Below are 15,041 nucleotides of genomic sequence, written 5' to 3'. Positions count from 1 at the left end.
GCTTTCAAATGAAAGTTTTGAGAAACTACTTTAGTACTTAAGTATTTCATTTTTAAAAGCCACACTGTCTTGCAAATACTTTGAGAGTGTGTTGTACTTACAGACATAAATCTTCATTTAGTTACTATAAAGGCAAGAGGTTAAAGTTTTTTAATTTAGTTTTTTTTCTATAGACTATCTTACTATGAAACACGGTTTCAAATATATTAATATGAAACTCAATGGCTTTTAAAGCAAGCTATTTTATCCAATTACTGTGACATTATGTAAAACACATGCTGGTCAATTCATACTATTAAATTTAATACAAAAGAAAAGGATAACTGTGATGCTCTAACACTTAAAAGCTACTCATCCCTAAATAATGAAAAAACTCATCATCATTGTAAGCAAAAACAACAGAAACCTAGAGATTCTCATTGTATGTAATGTTTATGAATATAAATATATTTTCATAACTATTGGAGAACTATTTTTATAACTGTTAGTGATCTTCATAAAATAAATGGTATTTTAATATGATAAAATATTTAATTTTTCAGATTTCAATAATTAAATATAAAATTTGTCCTTCAGAAACAAAACACCATATAACCTTTTAGATCATAGAATATCTTTCTCTCTAATAAGATTTTGTACTCAAAATCTTTATAGTGGTTTTAGAGTTTCAGTTCAGTTCAGTCGCTTAGTCATGTCCGACTCTTTGTGACCCCACAGAATGTAGCACACCAGGCCTCCCTGTCATTCACCACTTCTAGAGTTTACTCAAACTCATGTCCATTGAGTTGGTGATGCCATCCAACCATCTCATCCTCTGCCGTCCCCTTCTCCTGCCTTCAATCTTTCCTAGCATCAGGGTCTTTTCAAATGAGTCACCTTTGTATAAGGTGGCCAAAGTATTTTGGAGTTTACTAATAGCTAACATTGTATTTTTCTTTTTAAAACCTTAACTTTCTTTAAAAGTTAATTTTCTCTAAATTTTGTACAGCTTTCTGATATAAGAAATTGAAAACTGTTATTTTTATGTTCTTGTAACATTTAACTTCGACTGTACTAATCGAATTTTGTCATTTTGCTGATTTCTAAGTGATAAGCAATACAGAAAATATACTTAACCAAAGGAGTAGTGTAGGATAATACATTTCATTAGAAATGTATTTTGTCTCTGTAATTATAGTGAAATGACAATGTAAGTTTTTTTCTTTTTGGAATTAAAAAAATGTCATGTTTCACTAGTGTGTAAAAATCTCAAAGGCAGGGACAAGATTTGTCATCTTTTAAGAGAGTCATCTTGTGCCTAATATGGAAGTTGAGCCACAGTTATTGAGTTGGTATAGAACAGTGCGATGTATTTGTACTCCAAAGACACAAAACAGAATTTAAAACCTGACTCTGCCATTGCACACTGTAGTATGCTGAACAGTCACCCCCAAAATATATTTCCAAGTCATAACCCACAGTTCATTATATAACCTGATTTGAAAATAGGGATTTACAGATACAATTAAGCTAATGGTTGCACAGAGTCGGACACAACTGAAACTACTTAGCAGCAGCAGCAGCTTGAGATGGGATGATATCATCTTGGATTTAGAGTGGTCCTAAATCCAATGTCTTTATAAGAGGTAGAAAAGGAGAAAACTGAGGGGCACACAGTGGGAAGGCTATAAGAAAGTGGAAGCAGAGACTGGAATAAAGAAGCCCTAAGCCAAGAAATACCAAGAATTTTCTGTAGCCACAAGCAGTGATGTAGTGCGCTTGTAATGGATTCTTCACTGAGCCTCAAGAAGGAATCAATCCTACTGACATCTTGATTTCAGACTTCTGACCTCCAGAACTGAAAGAGAATATATTTCTGTTGTTTTAAGACACCAAGTTTGTGATAATTTTGTTAGGGCAATCCTAGGAAACTAATACAGGACTATAGCCTCTAAGAGAGAGTTCTCATTTTAAAATGGGGCTAAGGCCCACTTTCAGATCTATTCAGAAAATTAAGCAAGGTAATTTAAACCATTTAACATGCTATCTGATATCCAGCAGTGCTCAAACACATTGGTTCCCTTCTTGACAATGATTTAGGAGCCCTCGGTAATAGGATTTCCCAAAGGAACATATCTAAAACCTGTTTGTCTTAGCAAAGAGCATAATTTGTATATATTTACATAAACTACAATCCATTAAAAGGCAGTTTTCATGTATATTTTCTGTATTAGTGATGATTTGGAAACCATCATGATGAGAACATTTAACTAAGTGCAGTGAATATTAGTTATTAAAGAATTACATAGCACTTTTGAATCTTCTATAATATCAGAAAGTCAGACAATTTTCATCTAATTCCCTGAACATCTGCCCTCTTGATTCTTTTACCACTGAAATGAAGAAATGAAAATAAAAGAGAAAGGATTCTAAACTCTTAAATCCCAAAGGGTCACAGAAGACCTTTTGTAGCTCAGAACTTGAAGAATAATTATACTCTTACATATTTAGAGAGTGAAAAAAACTCATGTAAGTTTTACAAGCTTTTAATCTTAACAGCCTGATCCCACCTTCTCTTTTTTATTATTGCTAATGTTTTGTCACTTTTGGCTCCCCTTCAATACTCGTTAATTGTAAATAAAATTTGGAGCAGAAAAATAAAGGCTGGCTATCTATCATCTTCTCTAATTTAAATAGCATCTTGCAGCAACCAAACTTTTAAAAATGCAGAGGCTATAAACATATTTTGAATGGATTCTGACCAGCAAGTTTTTATAAAAGTATCTCAATGTCCAATGCACATTTATTTGTAAGCAATGATTTTTGTCCTTTCTCATGTAAATTAAAAAAGCAACACCCTAAAATACATTAAAATTACATCATTAATTTTAAATACTAATTGACATTTTATACATAAAAATGATACTTTAAGGAAAGACTCTTGACAATATAAGGATGTACTTCAATCTGTTCTAGAGAGTAATAATAAAGATTTTTCATTCAGGTGAGTTCTATATGTCTATTATGCCTACCAATTTCCCAAATTCAATATATCCCACAAAAGTGGATGCTAAGAAAATAAAAGTTCAACTTATAGAAGTTCACAACATTGTTCTCAATGAAACTTAGCAGTACAGTCAGGGAAGTGAGGAGGTGGGTGCTAGTAAGAAGAGCTACTTAGGGAATGTTCTGTGGGTGCCTCCCCGGAAACCTTTTCTCTGCCCATTTACAAATGTACCTTACAAATGTACCTCTTCCAAACTGTACCTTTCATAACAGCCTGATAATTAGTTTATTTTTTCCCAGGGAAAGACTCAACTGAACTAGGTTTATGTGAAAGTTGTATAGAATTCACTGTGAATTTATTGATTTCCAATTTGAATTGGCACTGTTAAGAAAACCAGATACTTAGGGCCCCCAGGCCACAGCTTCATATTCTCTTAACAGAAATCACATTGGAAAGCAGATCACAAATCATAAGGAGAAGGGTGTCTATGGAGCAGACAAGAAAATGCTTGAACATTGAGCTAAGTTCATGCTGCTGCTGCAGCTGCTAAGTCGCTTCACTCGTGTCCGACTCTGTGCGACCCCATAGACGGCAGCCCAACAGGCTCCCCCGTCCCTGAGATTCTCCAGGCAAGAACACTGGAGTGGGTTGCCATTTCCTTCTCCAATGCATGAAAGTGAAGAGTGAAAGTGAAGTCACTCAGTCGTGTCCGACTCTTAGCGACCCCATGGACTGCAGCCTACCAGGCTCCTCCGCCCATGGGATTTTCCAGGCAAGAGTACTGGTAACTATGTCCATTTCCACAATAAATTATATCTACCAAAGGGATCAACAATTCAAGTGTTTCCCAGATTGTACGTGAAGGAGTACTTGAATGCTTGAGTTTTTGATTATTTCTCGCTTTATTTTTCCCCTTTGGTTGATTCAATGACTACTTCAATTGATGATGTCCACATTCCTTAGATATCATAATATATTGAGGTCTAATATAGCCACATTTGAAGAGTCATGTCAGATTTTTCCAGTTTAGGGGAATTTGCTTGTGAAGACTTGAATATATTACATATTGATTTTAGTTCTGAGGCCAATCATAATTGAAAATTTTTATGTGTCTTAGAGAATGCATTATTATATAGACTGTATATTTTTATTTTTAAAGGCTAGGCAATATGCCAAGTCAACATGGTATCAACAATAAAAGTCACATGTCTCCAAGTGAACACGTTAAGGAAGACTCTTGACACATTGTTCTAGGCCAACATGGAGCCATTTGTGTACAAATACAGTGTTTGTACATTAAGATTCTTAGTGGACTAAAAATACCAAATAATGAGATTTGTTTGACAACAAAATGAACTCATTTTATTTAACTAATACTTCAAATTATCAAAACTTGTCATACTTACTAATATTTTTATGTAATATTGTGATTAGTAACAATGAGACGTTTTCTTCTCCCTAAGGGTCTATGTAGTACATTTAGCAGTCAAACGAAGACTTAATATTTATATTTCTTGACCTGTGGTAAAGGAGGTGAATATCCTGGCCTAATTTTTAAGAAGAAAAATAAACATTTTTGTATATATACTCATGTCCAATAATATCCAATTTTTGACATGCATATTAGATTATTAGTACTCTCATTTCACAACAAACTTTGTAGACTTAAAATAGCTTAAAGATTATGTGAGTAATCTAACAGTGCTTATTTGAACATAACCTTGTACAAACATAAACAAAAATCCTAAATTTTAATAAAAAATCAGTGCCTTTTGTCAGTAACATAAAACTTAATTAAAAAAAAAATAGCTGGACAGCCTCAAGTAAATCAATTAAATTAGAACACTCCCTCACGTCATGTACAAAAAAATTCAAAATTAAAGACTTAAAACAGGATGCTATAAAAATGGCACCCACTCCAGTACTCTTGCCTGGAAAATCCCATGGATGGAGGAGCCTGGTAAGCTGCAGTCCATGGGATTGCTAGGAGTTGGACATGACTGAGTGACTTCACTTTCACTTTTCACTTTCATGCACAGGAGAAGGAAATGGCAACCCACTCCAGTGTTCTTGCCTGGAGAATCTCAGGGATGGGGGAGCCTGGTAGGCTGCCATCTATGGGGTTACACAGAGTTGGACACGACTGAAGTGACTTAGCATAGCATAGCATAAAACTCCTAGAAGAGAACATAGGTAAAACATTCTCTGACATAAATCACAGCAATATTTTGTTAGATAAGTCGTCCAAGCCAAAATATGTAGAAACAAAAATGTACAAATATGACCTAATCAAACTCATAAGCTTTTACTTAGCTAAGACCACCAACAAAATGAAGACAATCTATGAAACAGGAGAAAATATTTGCTAATGATGTACCCAACAAGGGATTGATTTCTGAAACATACAAACAACTCACACAACTCAATATCAAAACAAAAACAGCACCAAGCTGAGCTTTCTGTGTTATACAGCAGCTTCCCATTAGCTATTTATTTTGTACATGGGAGTGTATATATGTCAATGCTACTCTCTCAATTTGTCCCACTTTCTCCTTACCCCACTGTGTCCACAAGTCCATTCTCTACATTTGTATCTCTATTTCGCCCTGCAAATAGGTTTATCAGTCCCTTTTTCTAGATTTCATATATATGCATTAATAATGGGATGGGTGGTGGGAGGGAGACTCAAGAGGGAGAGGATATGTGTATACTTATAGCTGATTCATGTTGTACAGCAGAAACTAACACAATATTGTAAAGCGATTATCCTTAAAACAAACACCAATCAACACTGAGCAGAAGACCTAAATATACATTTCTCCAATGAAGACATACAGGTGGCCAACAGGCACATGAAAAGTTCAACATTACTAATTATTAGAGAAATACAAATCAAAACTGCAATGAAGTATCACCTCACCTCAGTCAGAACGGCTATAATCAAACTGTCTACAAACAGTAAGTGGCAGAGAGGTTGTGGAGAAAAGGGAACCCTTCTACACTGTTGGTAAGGAATGTAAATTGATGCAGCCACTATGGAAAACAGTATGGAGGTTCCGCAAAAAACTAAAAATAGAACATATAATCTAGCAATTTCAATCCTGGGTATATATATGAAGGAAAAACAAAAACACTAAATTGAAAAGATATATGCACCCCAATGTTCATAGCAGCACTATATACAATAGCCAAAACATAAAAACAACCAAAGTGTCCATCAATAGAAGTTGTGTTATATTTATACAATGGAATAGTACTCAGCCATGAAAAAGAATGAATTATTGCCATTTGCAAGCAACATGGCTGGCCTTTAGAGAATACCATACTTAATATCATATTAAGTGAAGTAAGTCAGATGAGAAAGACATGTTATATGATATCACTTATACATGGAATCTTAAAGTATAATACAAATGAATCTATTTACAAAACAGAAGCAGACTACAGACTTAGAAAAAAACTTATGGATAGTTACCAAAGAGGAAAGGAGCAGAGAGAAGGATAAATAAGCAATGCAGGATTAACAGATACACATTTCTATATATAAGGTAGATAAGTGACAGTGATTTACTATGTAACACTGGTAACAATATTCCATATATTTTAATATCCTATAATGGAAAATAATCTTAAAAATAAATAATCTGAATAATTTTGCTATAAATCTAAAATGGATGCAATATTGTAAATTAAATACATTTCAATTGTAAATAGCAATACTTGCTGCTATGAATTCAGTTTGACCTTTAGCAGAGAAACTGGCCCTTTCCAACACTGCAAAGAAATACTTCAATTGCAAAAGGACTCAACCCTTCAGCCTTGTGAGCCATGTACAGAGGCTCAAAGAAGCTGTAGCCTGGCTCCTGCCATCCTCTCCACATGCTGCTCCATCTCCTTGGACTTGTTATTGCACACATCTTCAATGTACCTGATAAATTCTGTTCATCCACCTTGAGTTAATTGGCATCATTTCTTAGTTTTATAGAAAGAGGAAAACAGTCCATAAAATTTAGCAGAAAAATGATGATAACCTGATAGAAATTTTAAGAAGAAGAATCTTGAAAAAAGATACAGGAAAAATGGGTTAGAAGCCCAGCTTTGTCAGTATGACTTGGATTTTGGTAAATCATTTAATCTTTCAAGGATTTATTTGTGATATATATGGATTGGAATAGTTTATCTCTAGGATCATTTATAATTCCATATTATTAGCCTATGATAATTTCTTATATTTTACCCCTACTTGGAAACTTTTAACCTATCTGTGTCTTCAAGAAAAGTCATAATGGCTTAAGTTAAATACACCCTCAAACTATTTATCAATTGGCCACAACTACTAAATTATTGGTACTAACATATTTGTTTAATGTGTTGCCTTAATCTAGACTTTCATTTCTATGTCATTAGTGATCTAATCATTTTCTGTAAACTTTAGTAGGATGTGGCACCTTGTGAGTGCTGACATACTTTTTAATATGTAGAAGGTAAAGAATTATAAAATAAGACAATGTGCAAGGACAATTTTACTCCTTTAATAATTAGAGGTTGGTTAATGCTCAAAAACTTTCAAAGTTCTAAGAGACTATTCCGATTATTCCTAATTCTTAAAGATAGTAACAATTCATTTACCTACCTCATTATTTATTTAAAAGAAAAATGTGAAAGCAGGATTATACTTATTTTATTCTTATTACTGTACTAGCCTACAATATTCCTTGCCAATTAAATTTAGAATTTCCATTTCTAATCCTTCAGTGTTGTCATTATGTTTTAGAATAAGTTCTAGTGTTTTAACTACAATAAAAATATGCTGATTTTGGTCAGAGTAGTCTGTGACAACATGAAAATACATATTACAGTCATTGAGGTATAGAATTACTGAGTAACAAATGAATTACTGGATCATTCAGATTTTAATAGTATTGTTCCTGCCTCTACTTTGTATCTTATTGCATGCCCAGTTTCTGCTTCATCATTAACTTTAAATACCCATTATAAAACTGTATTGACATATAAATGTATACATATATACACAAAAATAAATACATATAAATTAACTATTAGAGAGGTAAGATAACCTACAAAAATACTGAAATTATGATGACTGTAGACTGAATATTTGTATCCCCTCAAAACTCATAAATTGAACCTCTTCTTAAATGAGATGATACTTTGAAGTGAGGTCTTAGAGATGCAACACCCTCATGAATAGGATTAGTGCCCTCATAAAAGAGACATCAGAAAGTTCCCTCACCCCTTCTGCCATGTAAGAAGTTAAAAGACAGCATGAACCAGGAACTGAGATCTCATAAGACATCAAATTTTCTAGCTCCTTGATCTTGGACTAGCCAGCCTTCAGAACTATGAGAAATAAATGTTTGGTTAAGCCATCCAATCTATGGCATTTTTGTTATAGTAGTTAGAAAAGATTGCTGCTAAGTCGCTTCAGTCGTGTCCGACTCTGTGCGACCCCATAGACAGCAGCCCACCAGGCTCCCCTGTCCCTGGGATTCTCCAGGCAAGAACACTGGAGTGGGTTGCCATTTCCTTCTCCAATGCATGAAAGTGAAAAGGGAAAGTGAAGTCGCTCAGTCATGTCTGACTCAACGATCCCATGAACTGCAGCCTACCAGGCTCCTCCGTCCATGGGATTTTCCAGGCAAGAGTACTGGAGTGGGTTGCCATTGCCTTCTCCGTAGAAAATACTAAGGGGTGATAATTATTTTTGATAATACTTTAGCAGTAAGTACGTATGTGTGTGTACTCAGTCATGTCTGACTTTTGTGACCCATGACCCTATGGATTGTAACCTGTCATGCTCTTCTGTCCATGGGATTTTTTCAGGCAAGAATACTGGAGTGGGTTGCCATTTCCTACTCCAGGGGATCTTCCTGACCCAGGGATCAAACCTGTGTCTCCTGTGGCTACTGCACTAACAGGTGAATTCTCTACCACTTTGCCACCTGGTAACCAGCATCAGTAGTAAGTATAATTAAATCTAATTAATCTAATTAAAGGTTAACAAATTAAATCATAGCATGTCATACATCATATAGGAGTATAGATCAAAGAAGTCTATTTTCAGTTCCATTTATTCCATTTTCAGTGCTATTCTTTTCTTCCTTTAACATTTCTTAAAGTGGATATATGCTGGTAATGAATTTTCTCAGTATTTGTTTTTCTTATAAAGTCTTTATTTTCATTTTTGTAAGATGCATTCACAGAACAGGGCTTCCCTGGTGGTGCGCTGATAAGAATCACCTGCCAGTGTAGGATACTTGGGTTTGATACCTGGGTCGGGAAGATCCCCTGGAGTAGGAAATGGCAACCCACTCCAGTATTCTTGTCTGAAAAAAATCCCATGGACAGAGGAGCCTGTCAGACTACAGGCCATTGGGTTGCAAATGAGTTGGACACTACTAAGTGAATGAACACATTCACTGAACTATAGAATTCTATATTTCCAGTTTGTTTCTCCCTTTCAAAACTTTAAAGATGTCACTTTATTTTTTCCTAGCTTATGAAGTTCTTGATGAGAAGTCTACTTTAATTTTCATCTTTGTTTCTCTGTATGTAATGTATTTTTTCCTTCCTCTGGCTACCTCAGACTTTATCTTTGATTTTCAGCAGTTTGAATATGGTATGCCTGGGTGTGTTTTTCACTTTTCTTTACCTGTTTGGTGGTCTTTAAGCTTCTTGGACCTGTAATTTGCTAAATGCCAATACTTTTAGAAAAATTTGTGGCCATGATTGCTCAATATTTTTCTTATTCAGTATTCTCTCTCTTTTCCCCAACGAGATTTCAATTACACATAAGTTAGACCACTTGATATTGTTCTACAGTTCTTGAATGTTCTTTTCTGGGCTTCCTGCCACTTTTTCCCCCGTTGTGTTTCAATTTGGATAATTTATATTAACTTATCTTTAAGTTCATTGCTGTTTTCCTTGGCTATATTCAGTCTATACATAGGACCATCACAGGCATTCTTCATCTGTTGCCAATCTTTTAATAAATACAATTTGACTCACCCTTATAATTCTCTTTGCTGAAATCACACATCTACTCTTGCATGTTGTCAAACTTTTCCACTGGCATATTTAACATATTATTATTTTAATTCCCTTTCTGATATTTCCAACTTTGCATAATATCTAAATCTGATTCTGTTGATTCTTATGTCCCTAGGGAGTGTGTTGTTTCCTCTTGCTTTTCTTTCAGTTCAGTTCAGTTCAGTCACTCAGTCGTGTCCGACTCTTCGCAACCCCATGAATCGCAGCACGCCAGGCCTCCCTGTCCATCACCAACTCCCGGAGTTCACTCAGACTCACGTCCATCGACTCAGTGATGTCATCCAGGCATCTCATCCTCTGTCGTCCCCTTCTCCTCTTGCCCCCAATCCCTCCCAGCATCAGAGCCTTTTCCAATAAGTCAACTCTTTGCATAAGGTGGCCAAAATACTGGAGTTTCAGCTTTAGCATCATTCCTTCCAAAGAAATCCCAGGGCTAATCTCCTTCAGAATGGACTGGTTGGATCTCCTTGCAGTCCAAGGGACTCTCAAGAGTCTTCTCCAACACCACAGTTCAAAAGCATCAATTCTTCGGCCCTCAGCTTTCTTCACAGTCCAACTCTCACATTCACACATGACCACTGGAAAAACCACAGCCTTGACTAGATGGCCCTTTGTTGGCAAAGTAATGTCTCTGCTTTTCAATATGCTATATAGGTTGTTCATAACTTTCCTTCCAAGGAGTGAGGATCTTTTAATTTCATGGCTGCAGTCACCATCTGCAGTGATTTTGGAGCCCCCAAAAAATAAAGTCTGACACTGTTTCCACTGTTTCCCCATCTATTTCCCATGAAGTGATGGGACTAGATGCCATGATCTTCGTTTTTCTGAATGTTGAGTTTTAAGCCAACTTTTTCACTCTCCTCTTTCACCTTCATCAAGAGGCTTTTGAGTTCCTCTTCACTTTCTGCCATAAGGGTGGTGTCATCTGCATATCTGAGGTTATTGATACTTCTCCCGGCAATCTTGATTCCAGCTTGTGCTTCCTCCAGCCCAGCATTTCTCATGATGTACTCTGCATATAAGTTAAATAAGCAGGGTGACAATATACAGCCTTGACATACTCCTTTTCCTATTTGGAACCAGTCTGTTGTTCCATGTCCAGTTCTAACTGTTGCTTCCTGACCCGAATATAGGTTTCTCAAGAGGCAGGTCAGGTGGTCTGGTATTCCCATCTCTTTCAGAATTTTCCACAGTGTATTGTGATCCATACAATCAAAGGCTTCGGCATAGTCAATAAAGCAGAAATAGATGTTTTTCTGGAACTCTCTTGCTTTTTCAATGATCCAGCGGATTTTGGCAATTTGGTCTCTGGTTCCTCTGCCTTTTCTAAAACCAGCCTGAACAACTGGAAGTTCCCGGTTCACGTATTGCTGAAGCCTGGCTTGGAGAACTTTGAGCATTACTTTACTAGTGTGTGAGATGAGTGCAATTGTGTGGTAGTTCAAGCATTCTTGGGCATTGCCTTTCTTTGGGATTGGAATGAAAAGTGACCTTTTCCAGTCCTGTGGCCACTGCTGAGTTTTCCAAATTTGCTGGCATATTGAGTGTAGCACTTTCACAGCATCATCTTTCAGTATTTGAAATAGCTCAACTGGAATTCCATCACTTCCACTAGCTTTGTTCGTAGTGATGCTTTCTAAGGCCCACTTGACTTTACATTCCAGGATGTCTGGCTCTAGATGAGTGATCACACCATCGTGATTATCTGGGTCATGAAGATCTTTTACGGACAGTTCTTCTGTGTATTCTTGCCACCTCTTCTTAATATCTTCTGCTTCTGTTAGGACCATACCATATCTGTCCTTTATGGAGCCCATCTTTGCATGAAATGTTCCCTTGGTATCTCTAATTTTCTTTATGCCTTCACATTTTTGTGGAAAGCCAGACATGTTGTGTAGGACCCCAGAGACTTAGGTAAATAAATTTTATGTCTGGAAATTGGAATGCTATTCCTCTGCTAAGGCTTTAGGATGGACATTTGGGTCAACACAGCTGAACTGAGTTTTCTAGTGATGCTTTGGTTACCTACAACTGTCAGTTTTCTCTATGATATCTGGGATTTAGGGCACAAACTGATTTGCCAGGGGCTTTTCTAAACTCATGGTCCACCTCAGCTTTAGTCTCTCCCTTGCACATGTGCCCTTAGAGAGGGTTTTCTTCCATATTCTTGTAACATTCCCAGCCATATTATCTCTAATTACTTTTAACTCGCTGCTTGTTAGTCAATGGTACACAAAGTGAAGCATTCTCTGCTCCTCTGATTGAGCCCAACTTTTAAGAAGGCAGTGTGTTCCAGCGTCTCACAGATGTGGCCTTCTTGGTGTCTGTCTTCTCCTCCAGCTGTAGTTCTGTGTTCATCATGTATTCTTGTCCCTGACTCAGGAATAAAGGATCCTTTTTTCCCTGCTGCAATTGGTTTTCACTGGTGTGGTTTGCTTTCCCCCTATATTGTAGGCTTTTGTTCTATATGGACAATAGGAAAGAAGCATCTGGGTGAAATTTTGTGCCTTTCCTATAGTAGCTGCAGATCCCTTCTTTAGACCTTCAGTTCAAGAGAGACTTTCACAGGAATCTTGCCAATATTTTAATGTGAGAATCTAGCGAGGCCTATAAGAAGATCCTATCAGTGAGTCCAAATTCTTATCCAAATTCTCCTTCTATTTATACTCTCTTAGGCTATGTTTGCCTGTTGGCTGACTGAAATTTAACAGCATTCTTACTGGTATCTAATTATGTCTGCTACATATGGTCTCCCCTTACCAGGTACTTGTCTTTACTTCTATCATAGGTCAATTGTTTGCACTATGACTTTAGCTCTCTGATGGTTCAAGAAAAGTTTCCTTGAACTTATATTGAATTTATATTTTCCCTAGGATTTTTGTTGTTATTGTAAGGGTAGGAACAATGCTTTTTTCAGCTATCTACATGTCAAGCTGAAACTAGAATATTTACATATAATTTTAATATATAGTCATTACCTAAACAAATTTAATAGCCTATTATGATAGTCACAAATATCTATAAATCAGAGAAAATGCTTTTTTAAATCACAACTGAGCAAGCTTTTTACTTTTTAGCAGCTCAAAATTGTAAGCTCAATTAAATGCAAAACCATTATTTTTTTGGTCTCAAAAGAGAATATTTAACATTTTCCTTGTAAATTATAGGATTATAACATATATTACATTTTTCTTTTGCACTTTCCCCACTTTCTACCAATCTTTTGTATTAGCTTGTCTTCTCTTTGTGGTATATTGATAGTTTCATTATGCCATTTAAATGTTATCTTCTTTCTGACTGAAACTTATTTTCTGAAGAACAGAACTTCCTCAATCCCCAGTATATTTGTGGATGTAACTGTGAATTTATAGACACAATATACTTGTCTCTGCTCCCTAAGAATGCAGAACTAGATAAGCACTGCTTTATTGATGTAAGGTTTGTAGCACCCCACCAGACATGTCTTCCAAAGGAATATTTCAAAGACAGTGATAAGAAAGTTCTGCAAGTTCTCTCTACTACTGAAGCCTCTTTCTATATTGCTCTAAGCATAGCAAAGAAAGAAGAAAACAAAACAGAAGTTGTATCTAAAATAAGATGGTAAATAACACAAAGATATTGTGTGGGATGATAGAGACTCCCCTCATTGTAGAATCACAGCCTTGCCAATACCTCATCATTTGAATAATTTATCTTTTGTTGCTGGTTCTGTGTCAGGTTATGACCAAAGAGAACTGTTATAAATTGGTATATTTTTGAAATAGTTAAAGTGATGACCATAAAACAAGGAAGTTCTTAATACTGAATAAAAAAAACAGAATAAAAATTTGGTTAATTGTAAACTCAAGAAAGTATTAGTCATTGCTTCTGACATAGTCAAAAATATAAAATACTAGAATCAAGAATCAGCTGCAAGATACAAATATAGACATTGATTTTAGGGGATAGGGTAGGATTGAAGATATTTAATATGAATATTGTGATGTTCTTGTATAGAATAAACATTCACTCTTTTGGCATATTTTTAATAGGTTCCAACATTACAAATACTTCAGGAGTCTTTACTAACAGGTAATTCAGAGATCTGAAGACTTTTACTTGACCAAAAGGAAATGTGATAATTAGCATCACAAATTCATGGCTTGTAAGTTTACTATTTCCATATCCATGTATTTAGGAGAGTAATACCCATTTTATGGTCTTATCCATCGAGGTACAGTAAACATTCCAAATGTAGGTCCGAGGCTTAGAGAAACCATCCATCATTTTATTGTTCTCTTTGTTTTTTGTAAGATTTACTCTAATTTAACTAGAATCAATTATTTGAAACCTCAAATATACGGTAGTATTTTTATATTATACCTTTGAGTTTGTAAAAGTCAAGAAATAAGCTTGTTGTGAAAGTGTTAGTCACATAGTCATGTCTGACTCTTTGTGACCCTATGGACTGTAGCCTGCTTCTGTCCATGTAATTTCCAGGCAAGAATAAGCTTAGTCCAAATTAAACATTGTACTTTCATAAGCTTTATATTTCCACTCATGAGTTCAGGGCACATACAATGAATTCACATTCCCAGAAGTCTCTAATAAGAATATCTTCTCTATCTCCATAACAATAGACACTCCTGCCTTTAAGGTAATCTAACTTATATACATAATAATGACTTTTTACTTTAAAAAAAGGCTAAAGGAAATCAGCATATTTCTTATCTTGTTTGTGATCTGGGTATAGTTTTCAATTTTTATCAGTTAATACTGTAACTGAGCATGACCCTATCAGGCCTTCCTAGAACATACCCCTCCCTGCACGTCCTGACCATGTCTCATATTTGTAGAAAAGCTATAGTTTTCCAGGAGTCCCATGAGTCACAAAAGTCTGGCTCAAGAATTAGTGTGTGAAAGACTGTGAACCTGCAGGTAGGCAAGAGAATTAGTAAGAAAAGCAGTCATATGACAGTCACAGAATCTTTAGTTCCTTTTTGAA

The 15,041-nt window shown here is 35.6% G+C and overlaps 1 protein-coding gene across 13 annotated transcripts in view; it reads right to left on the bottom strand.

Moving 5' to 3' along the window:
- CCSER1 (coiled-coil serine rich protein 1) overlaps positions 1-15,041 on the bottom strand; it is a 1,487,998-nt gene that overhangs the window by 310,725 nt on the left and 1,162,232 nt on the right. The window contains exon 11 of one of the 13 annotated variants that reach the window (XM_086406526.1): positions 75-1,837. The exons of 11 other annotated variants lie outside the window; for them this stretch is intronic. In XM_086406526.1, the coding sequence (XP_086262652.1) occupies positions 1,817-1,837 (21 nt within the window). In that variant the 3' untranslated portion in view covers positions 75-1,816. Of the gene's footprint in view, positions 1-74; positions 1,838-2,574; positions 5,164-15,041 lie in introns of those variants that run through there. One more of the 13 variants, XM_086406524.1, reaches the window with a different exon arrangement.

The sequence above is a fragment of the Bos grunniens genome, chromosome 6 (assembly GCF_055505025.1).
Source record: "Bos grunniens cultivar Pamir isolate PY7600 chromosome 6, Bosgru_T2T1.0, whole genome shotgun sequence".
NCBI classification, from domain to species: domain Eukaryota; kingdom Metazoa; phylum Chordata; class Mammalia; order Artiodactyla; family Bovidae; genus Bos; species Bos grunniens.
This window is presented reverse-complemented; position numbering and strand designations above follow the sequence as displayed.